This window comes from Callionymus lyra, chromosome 8, assembly GCF_982586985.1.
Source record: "Callionymus lyra chromosome 8, fCalLyr1.hap1.1, whole genome shotgun sequence".
Classification (NCBI taxonomy): domain Eukaryota; kingdom Metazoa; phylum Chordata; class Actinopteri; order Syngnathiformes; family Callionymidae; genus Callionymus; species Callionymus lyra.
Window position 1 is genome coordinate 5,732,519 of NC_141825.1, and position 9,884 is coordinate 5,742,402.

The 9,884-nt window shown below is 38.7% G+C and overlaps 1 protein-coding gene across 3 annotated transcripts in view; it reads right to left on the reverse strand.

Annotated features, from left to right (window-relative positions):
• Positions 1 to 8,754, reverse strand: part of mon2 (MON2 homolog, regulator of endosome-to-Golgi trafficking) — a 40,094-nt gene extending 31,340 nt beyond the window's left edge. For all 3 annotated transcript variants that reach the window (XM_087797220.1, XM_087797218.1, XM_087797217.1), the window contains exons 1-2: positions 8,368 to 8,754; positions 567 to 630 (exon numbers count right to left, since the gene is read on the reverse strand). In XM_087797220.1, the coding sequence (XP_087653346.1) occupies positions 567 to 630; positions 8,368 to 8,475 (172 nt within the window). In that variant the 5' untranslated portion in view covers positions 8,476 to 8,754. The remainder of the gene's footprint in view (positions 1 to 566; positions 631 to 8,367) is intronic.
• Between the last annotated feature and the right edge of the window lie 1,130 nt (positions 8,755 to 9,884).

The following is a 9,884-nucleotide window of genomic DNA, read 5'->3' on the forward strand; positions in this document are numbered from 1 at the left end:
TTATGGTCAACAAGATTTCATCTCCAGAAAGTGCGTTCAGTAGGCGGAGCTTAAGATCATTTTCTAACGTCAATATTTCTATGAAAAGAGAGTTTTTGTACAACTCAGTCACACACCACAACAACACACCAATACAAGAATATATTTTCAGATACTATCAAATTCTCAAATGTGTTTTTTATGTTACCAAAGGAAACTAGCTTAAGTGAGAAGATGTGCCAAAACCATTAAAAAAGAAATTAAATTATTAAAAATTATTAAAATCATGTTCTTTCTATATTATATATCATTGATAACCAGAGAATGCCAAATATCTCAATAAAGAAAAGTATTTTTACTAACAAAATATGATAGTTATCTGCGCTGCTAATCGCTAAATACTAAAACCTTTTACTGTTTTTTTGCGGATAATTTTCTGCCATTAAAAACAGTATTGGATTTGTTTAATGAGTTCAACCAGTGGCGAGGATTATAATATTGTCACTGAAAATAAATGAGTTGTAATTAATCCGTGTGTAATTGTCGTGCGACTTTTAAGGGAAGAACCGTTGATACGACGAACTCACCCGCCAGGATCTCAGTATTTCTGGCCGCGATGGTCTTTATCTTCACGATGCCAGACTCTGCAGCCTAGAGCGGGAACAGAAATGTAGGTTAGTGTCTGTGCATTAGAACGTGCTGATAGTGGCTGTGGAGGGGCTGGGGGGTGGTCTGTGAAGAACAGGATTAAGTTGAGAAGGATGTGTTCCTAGACAGTGATTTCCCCAGCGAGGTGAGCCGGTAATTCAGCAGAAGAATGAAGGAGATGCAGGAGGGAGGAGGGGTTAGACATGGAGACCGGGCGTGAGTCGGTCCTGGCTGTGAAACGATGATGTGCCAGTCAAAGCATCAGCTCAACTCCCCGCAGACTCGGGAGAAGCCTCTGCACGCCTGTCACCTTCCACTGCCTTCCACTGAAATCCCCCTTGGGTTTGTTTATTTTCTCTTCCTCTCCAGTTCCCACCGACACCTTCTTCTTCTGCGTCTACTTCAGCTTATTCAGTGGCCACGAAGAAAAATGCTGCGGCTTAAAGTTCACGTAGGATTTGATCTGTTCAAATGAAAAAATCAATACCTAGGTAGTGACGACCAAGATAATTGATTGGCACGCTGGAACGTAAAGATGATGGAAAATATTGATGTGGCAAAATACATTTTTTTGCTCAATACTGTATTATTTATTTTAATTTTTTAGGCCTAGAATTCATATTTTAATTAAACCATAGTTATTTTACAGTTTATATTTCAATATAGTGTGTATAAAATAATATATATATTTTTTAATTACAATTAAAGTGCAAATTTTCATGTGTTTTTTTTTCTTTTTGTGTTGCAATTAAACTTCCGGCCGCTAGAGTTCAGCAGCCGTTATGTCTTTCAAAGCTAACGGAACAATGATCCCGGCGATGACTGAGGACGAGAGGATACAGTGACTTCAGCAGCTTTTAAAGCGGATGTTTGGACATACTTTGGTTTGAAAACAAATGAAATCAGTTACGACTTCGTCAAGAGTCATGTGGTCTGTAAATTCTGCAACACCAGAGTCAAGTACTTGACAATACTTCTGTATCCCTTTGCGTCCCAAACAATTGGCGAATAGGGGCTGAAATATCAGCTATGTCAGCTTTGTAGAAAATATAAATGCTTACAATTTTATTGAAATTGGAAATGTTTTACAGTTTGTAAATATTAAGTTTTTATTCACAATATTTCGTTTAGTTTATTAAATCCCACTAGGGTTGTCACAATACTTTAATGTTCAACTGGATACCTATAAAATATCTGATACTGTATATCATTTTCAAGGATATAAAAAGAACCCCTGTTTAAAAAAAAACAACTTTGTTTTTTTACAATAAACAGATCCACATGTTTGAAAGCAATATATAATATGATAATAGTAGTGGTTGATGGTATAAGTACTTTTGAAAAGGAGAAAACATCTTAGTTTCAGTAGTTTTTTTGAATTTCAATACTTTTGATGACCATGAGTCCTAGAGTTCCCAATCATATTTTAATTTGGGGATTTTTCTGCTTTTAAATTTAAAAGTTCAAACTTTAAAAATATTGAACAACATCCATATCCTTGTTGTCCCTGCTATTGTAGATAAATATTTTACTGATGAGATACTTAAAAAAAAAAAGTATAAGTGAAAAGCAATACACATAGGAGCCGTTGGAAGGAAAGACGTCCAGTTCAAACGCTCACTTGTGGTAAATTTTCATACTTATTTTGAATCTCAACAGATTTTTGTGATTTGAATCAAAATAGCCAACATTTAACTCAAGATTATTCGAGATAAACCGAGTCCTTTATAAATTAAATCAAATTTAAACCATTTCACGAAAGTTGATTGCAGTCAATCTCTTTGGAAAACTGTCAAGTAAGATCTAAAACCTACAGCTTTGACAGACAAGTTCCAGTTTCAGTTCCAGACAATCGGGAAGTTGAAGCTTTCACTTCCTTGGAGGAACGAAAATAAACTGACAAGATTTGGTGACAACCAAGCATAGAACGGCCTCTTATATGTTAGTAAGGCGTAAGAAAAAAAAACATTTAAAAAGTGCGTCCTCCGCAGCCAAAGAAACTCTAAAATCCTGCTTGATCCCAGCGATGACTGAGGACAAGAGGATACAGTGTCTCCAGCAGCTTGTAAAGCTGATGTTTGGACATATTTTGGTTTGAAAACAAATGAAAGCAGTTACGACTTCGTCAAGAGCCATTATGTCCCTTGCGGCTAATGGAACAATGAAATCCCAGTGATGACCGAGGACGAGAGGATACAGTGTCTTCAGCAGCTTTTAAAGCTGATGTTTGGACATATTTTGGTTTGAAAACAAATGAAAGCAGTTACGACTTCGTCAAGAGCCATTATGTCCCTTGCAGCTAAAGGAACAATGAAGTCCCAGTGATGACTGAGGACGAGAGGATACAGTGGACTTCAGCAGCTTTTGAAGACATGAAAGCAGTTATGTCTTCGTCAAGAGTCATGTGGTCCGTAAATTCTGCAACACCAGAGTCAAGTACTCGACAATACTACAAATATATCCTATAGTATCACTATATATCGCAAAATCTTGTATCACTGATCCTGTATGATGATACGCATCTTGCCCATACACACCCCTATTTGTTAGTCAATAAACATGTGTCGAAATGAGACAAAGGTTGGCAGCGTTTGTCGACCCATCGAGGTTCCCCCGGGAAGGAGAGTCGACTGTTTTACTTCCTCGACAGCTCCTGAATCATCGGAGCGAGCCCGGAGCCGCCCCGACGATGTTTTCTCTTCCATCTAGGTGAAAACGATCAGAGCACATCACACACACCAAAGCACGGATCGCTCCGTTGACTGATCCTCTCGATGAAAGTGTTTTTTAGATCAACACACTGGAACTCAGCGTCTGCGGTTCGATGCCACAGCAGGAGAAACAAACGCTGCGTGACGGTCGGAAGGAAAATACTTTTCTGATAACAACGTCTACACGGCCGTGACTCATGTAAATACGAGGGTGACTCGAATACACTGAGGAAAACAATCCTCGGGAGTCTTATCGACAGCAAAAATATCTGAGATGTGGTATCTTTATCTGCAACTGGTTAAACCTGTGGAATCTCTTGACCTCAAGGTCCTGGAAAACAATGTTTGCTTTTCTGGAAGAATGAAGATGACGCAAATAACTGTAATAATTTACTTCACACGGCCTTTCTGTTTGTTAATATTGTTGAATGTAACTGGCAAGAAAGTATTTCAAATTGTTCATAATTCCAAAAGATGCTAAAATAGAATTTTCCTGTTAATCAGGAAGTGAAACCTTTTGACTTTGACTTTTCATTTTGAATAAAGTTGAAGCTGATTTAAGTAAGTTAGTAAGTCATCTTTTGGTCAAGCACCTTTTCACAGACCAGCCTCACAAAGTGCTTAAACAATCAAAACGATACAGTTAAAATACATACTTTAAAAGGTCAAGACAACATAGAGACAAACAAAGCAGCAACAAGAAAATAATGAAAAAGCACAAATAAAAAGGTCAACATGTTTCTTGAAGGAGTTTTAAGGATCGGGTAAATGCGAGTTCTTCTACTAGAGCGGCTCAGAATGCTGGCTGCAGAGTTTTGTATCAACTGCAGTTGAGACAGATCCTTCTTGTTTAGACACCAAAATAAACTGTTACAATAGTCTAAACGAGGAGAAACAAACACATGGATTATAAGCTCCAGATCATGTTGTGACATAATTTTCCTGAGTTTAGGGATTTTCTTCAGTTTAAGAAAACAGTTTATTGTCCGTTTTTTTTTGCAGTGTTTAAGCAAAAATGATGAGGTCAAAGACTTCCTGGAGTATTTTTTAAGCTTCGGTTCGGCTCAATCTATACAGAGGTTTTCTTTCTCGCCACAGAGAGGTTTAATGTTGGCATTATATTCACGAGCCGACCTTCTGATAAAAACAGTAAAAGTGAAATAGCACTAAAATATGACCTTCAAAGCCAGTAGGAGCTATAGACTGGTTTCTCTGGTCCCACACTAGTTTGGGTTTTACTCATCCTCACTGGTCTACAGACTTTTATTTTTGACTGAAACAGGCATCTTAGACTAACATACAATTGAACAAAAAATAGTTTTTCTTATTTCCCTTTAACAAATGCCTGGTAACAGTCCCCGGACCATCGGTTACCGATGTAAAAGGAAAAAAGTATCGTATGACGGATTGCGTCATTAGTGCATTGAAAATGACTGTATCTAAAATGTTTCTCTTGAAGAAGTTCCCTCTAAAATAAGACGTAATCGTTTTTTTATTGAGTTATTTATTCATGAGTTTATAGAAATGTGTGTCGCTCGTCTGCATCGCTTTTATGTTGAGCGCGTCATCTGCATAAAAACACTTTTAGGAATAAACTTGGCTTAATTGACGAAGTAAAACTTGAAACACACAGATAGCATTAACAAAGTGGGTCACATTACCAATGCAAAAAAAAAAGGTCAATTTAACTTGATCAATAAACGTAATGAGAGCAGGAAATGTATCATCAGGCGGGCGATTTAACCGGAACACGACAAACATCGCAGCAAATCGTCGTCCCTGAAGGGACACCAGATTGTCGCCTGAGACAAACATGGCCGCGGAGCGTCTTATCCTCCGGGGAGACATGTCGCCGTCGAGCAGGAAACGTAGGCGAGGACGAATCGATATCGGAGGAGGACATGTTTGGCCGTGGCCTCTGGAGAAGTGCCAGCGAGCTGACGGAACAATGCTCTTTGTGGATGACACGCCGGCGTTTACCCGCATCGATTATCCAAGTCAAAGAAACAGATGAAAAGAGTCGACTGTATCGCGTTGATGCTCTCTTTTAAAAAGAATACCAGTAACAAACGACCGCATCATTTAAACTAATCCGACAAATATTACGAACACTTGTATACTCCGGATTAAAAGCTGCTGAGCAAGCATGATATTTAGAACACACACGTGTACAATAAACCCGATGAATAATGCATGTGTGGGAGCAATTTATGAGTCAACACAGTGAGTCACTCCTTTACGAAGCTTTTAGACTTTTTTTTTTCCTTCAAATCCATGAAAAAAATCCAACAAACAAAGGTCAAGGGCTCTGGTCCCAAAATTACTCTGCATAATTTCGGCGTCTAAAAAGTTGAGGGGATTAACAAGCCTGCTGCGTAAATATTTATCAAAGGTTTGACTGCAATTAAAAGAAGCTATTTTGAGGCAAGGGCGTCAGAAGTAGGATTGTGAGAATAAGGGTGTATACCTGGTGTGTGACGTTATTGAAGGACACGGTGAAATACTTTGACTCTGAGATACAGTGGAATGTGAAGTGTTAATAATAAATATACAAATAAAGTACAGCATGAATATATATCGATAAAGCAATATTTATATATACGTATATATAGATAGATCATACTATAGGTTGCAACAGCACTGTATCGATTTTAAATTTAGTTTAAAAAAAAAAAATTATTTGGTTTGTTTATATTCAATTAAGTGTGTTAAACAAGAGGTTTGCCCCTGAAAGCCCCTGGTCGCAAGATGGCAGCAGCTAAAAGGACAATGAGATCCTGTGGTCATGACTGAGGACGAGAGGATACAGTGGCCCCGTAGAATCTACGTGGTTAAAACTCTATCGGGTCCGTCCTAGGTCTGTCCTAATCCTACTCCCCCCCCCCCCCCCCCCCCCAAGACCTTCCCACTACTGAAGCCTCCACCTAAACTAAATAATACTCACAACAATAATGTTACCACTACTTCGACTTTAAAGCAATGGACAAACTGTATCTTCAGAATTTCAGTGACATCATCATAGATCGTTTTGGAACCAAATTAATGTTTCGACCGAACCCTTATAATTGTACCAGTTAATCCATAATTAATAAACACAATGATTTTGTCATTTTTCTCATATGTTTCAAACCCTAAATATAAAACACGCACCAGAAAAAAAGCAGCAACTGAACTCAGGCCTTGAGGCGAGCGAGTTATAAAGAGGCTTCTGTTGGTCGGTGTAAGCCGGTGCCATAAATGCGAGTCTTTATCGCTGAAGACGTGGAGGCTCTTAAAGGGCCAATCATAATATTGTGCTCTTGTGACGCGAAACCGTCCGAAGGCTCCGGTAACGACTCCAGAGGAGAAGAAACATCACACGTTCAGTGGAGAAACACTGGGGAGATTGTTGTGAAAGGAGGGAGCGAGGAAAGAACGACTGTGGGAAGAGAAAATACTTTCATTTCAGACCTGAGGAATGTAAAATGCTCTCGATATTTTAGTTTTTCGGGATCTGTTACGATCAGTCGAAAAAATGACACTAGCGCCCTTCAAGTCCACGCCAGCGTGTATAAGGGACAATAAAATATTTGAAACTAAATTACACAGACTTTGTATTTATTTAAAATATCTATCACTATCATATCTTTTGAAAATCCCCTGACAACAACAAGTACTTAAGCTAGAAAATATATATTTGCTACGCTTTTTGTTTTATTATATGTAAAACAAAATATTAAATACGATAAAAGTAATTTTTGTTCAATTTACTTTAAGGGAAAAATAAATTCAATTTTTAAAATAAGGAAACATACAACGAAAAAACGTGTTTGGGTTTAGATAAATAATACAAATAAGATTATCCTACCTTGACCTCTTGAGTAGAAAGTATTTATAAGGCGATGTATCGTGATATTTTTTTTCACGATACTGTATCAATATTTAACATCACTGGAATGTTTTTTTTTCAAACTATATTTTCTTACTATAGTTCTTTTATGCAACCCTTTGATCATGACTGAGGACGAGAGGATACAGTGGACTTCAGCAGCTCTTAAGGCTGATATTTGGACATATTTTGGCTTTTGGTTTTATTCATTAAAACAAAAAAACGTTAAAAATAATAATAAGTCTCTAAAGTTCAGTGGCCCCTAAAATTGTTGCGAAAATTATGCAAGTGAATCAAAATAAACATATGGAATTGTATCACAAACTGAAAATATCGTCTTGAATCGCATCTTGAGATTAGTAAGCAAGTAAGTAATATATATTTGTAAAGCGGCTTTCGCATAGTAAGTGCATGGTAACAGCACTTATTGCGATATATAGAAATACTGTAGTAACAAGAATATATTTGTAGTATTGTCGTGTACTTGTCGAGAAGTTTTTTTAAATCTCTTTTTTAAAGTAGGGGTGTAATAGCAAGAATCTAGCAATGCGATATATACTGTAAGACAAAGGATATATGTTTAGTATTGTCGAGTACTTGACTCTGGTGTTGCAGAATTTACAGACCACATGACTCTTGACGAAGTCGTAACTGCTTTCATTTGTTTTCGAACCAAAACTATGTCCAAACATCAGCTTTTAAAGCTGATGGAGTCACTGTATCCTCTCGTCCTCAGTCATCGCCAGGTTCTCGCGGGATATCAAGACCAGAGTCAAGTACCTGCCAATACTACAAATATATCATTGTTAATACAGGGTCATCGTATTGTATTATTGCTCTTGTGTCGTGATACGTATCGTATCAACAGGTTCTTGACTCTGTGGCCCCCGGGGGTCCTGCTGGAGATGATATGTATTGTTGTATTTAGTGTCAAATTGTGGACTGACAGTCAGGTTGGATTCGAACCACCTCGTCCACTGACGTGTTTAGGAAGTGTCTCTTCAAGCCATCGATAGAACCAGCAACGATGGCAACTTTTGAACCTCGAGGAGCCTCCAAACATCCCTCAGAGGCCCCAGGCGGTTGGTCGGGCAACCAGCCCAAACAAACGGGCGCACAGGCGCGGACGGAGGGTGAGGCTGCGACGGACTCGGAACTGACCTCTTTGACGGGAGGGAATTTCTTCTTGCACTCCATGGACAGCGAGCGCAGGTCCGTCTGCATGTTCTCCAGCAGCTTCTTCACCGCCTCGGGGCTGCTGGTCGACATCTTGTCTTCGAGGATCCTTCACAGACGAGACACTTCCATCCACGGACACACTTCACTCGCCGCCGCTGCGAACGCGGACGCCGCGGTCCATCGACACTGGAGCCCAGTCCGTCCGTGACACCCGCATAGGTTCGCCTCCTTCAAGGCAGTGGCATCGCAGCAACGCTCGGGGTTTTTTTCTTTCTTTTTTTTGGATGCAGCGGCTTCGACAGAAGAAGATATTCGGCGAATTGAGAAGTCCACCATAAGCGGCCGTCAGAGACGCTTCCTTTCCCACAATGCTTTGCGGCACTGTGACACGTCACTGGACTTCCGTAAACAGTGGGTGATTCGGAAAAGGGTGACTTTGCTGACATCTGCTGGTCAGAAGTCAAGTCACGTCAAGTTCTTTTATTGCCAAATATGCATGTATTGAGACAGACAGCATAAATTAAAGTGTGAATACTTAACAACAGACATTAAACAATTAAAGACTCAACAATTAAAGACTCAAACAGACATTCTGCAGTAGAAGAACTCACATTTCTCCGATCCTTAAAACTCTTCACTGGAAAATGTTGTCACAACATGATCTGGAGCTTGTAATCCATGCATTTGTGTCTTCTCGTCTGGACTATTGTAACAGTTTGTTTTCATGTCTTAACAAGAAGGATCTGTCTCGCCTGCAGTTGATTCAGAACTCTGCAGCAAGAATTCTAACCCGCTCTAGTAGAAGAACTCACATTTCTCCGATCCTTAAAACTCTTCACTGGCTGCTAGTTTCTTTCAGGATCAACTTCAAAATTCTGGTTCTTACTTTCAGATCTATTCATGGTCAGGCACCTCCTTACATCACTGATCTGATCCAGCCTTACACCCCAGCTCGGGCTCTGAGGTCTGTGGATCAGAATCTACTGATGGTTCCACGCACAAGGTTCAGGACCAGAGAGATAATCCTTCTAGACTGTTGCTCCTAAGCTTTGGAACGATCTTCCTCTCTCTTTGCGCTTGATGGAGTCTACTGACTCCTTTAAGAAACATCTTAAGACGTTTTTATTTGTTCAGGCTTTTCCTTGATTTTCTGGAACTCCTGTTGTGTTATCTGTTTTATCTTGACCTTTAAAGTATATACTTTATTGAATATTGTTTTGATTGTTTAAGCGCTTTGTGACCCTGGTCTGGAAAAGCGCTATACAAATAAAAATTACTTACTTACTTACTTACATTATACACTTAAAACAATTAAAGACTTAAAAATTAAAGACTTAAACAGACAATAATTAATCTTAATCGACGTATAGACAAACATGTTTTTGATCATTTAAGAAATATTCTTAATATATTATTGATAATAATTATGAAGTAGGTTTAATTTATTCATGCTTTATTTAATAATTATTTATTTTAGCTTATATGCCAAGAATAGCATT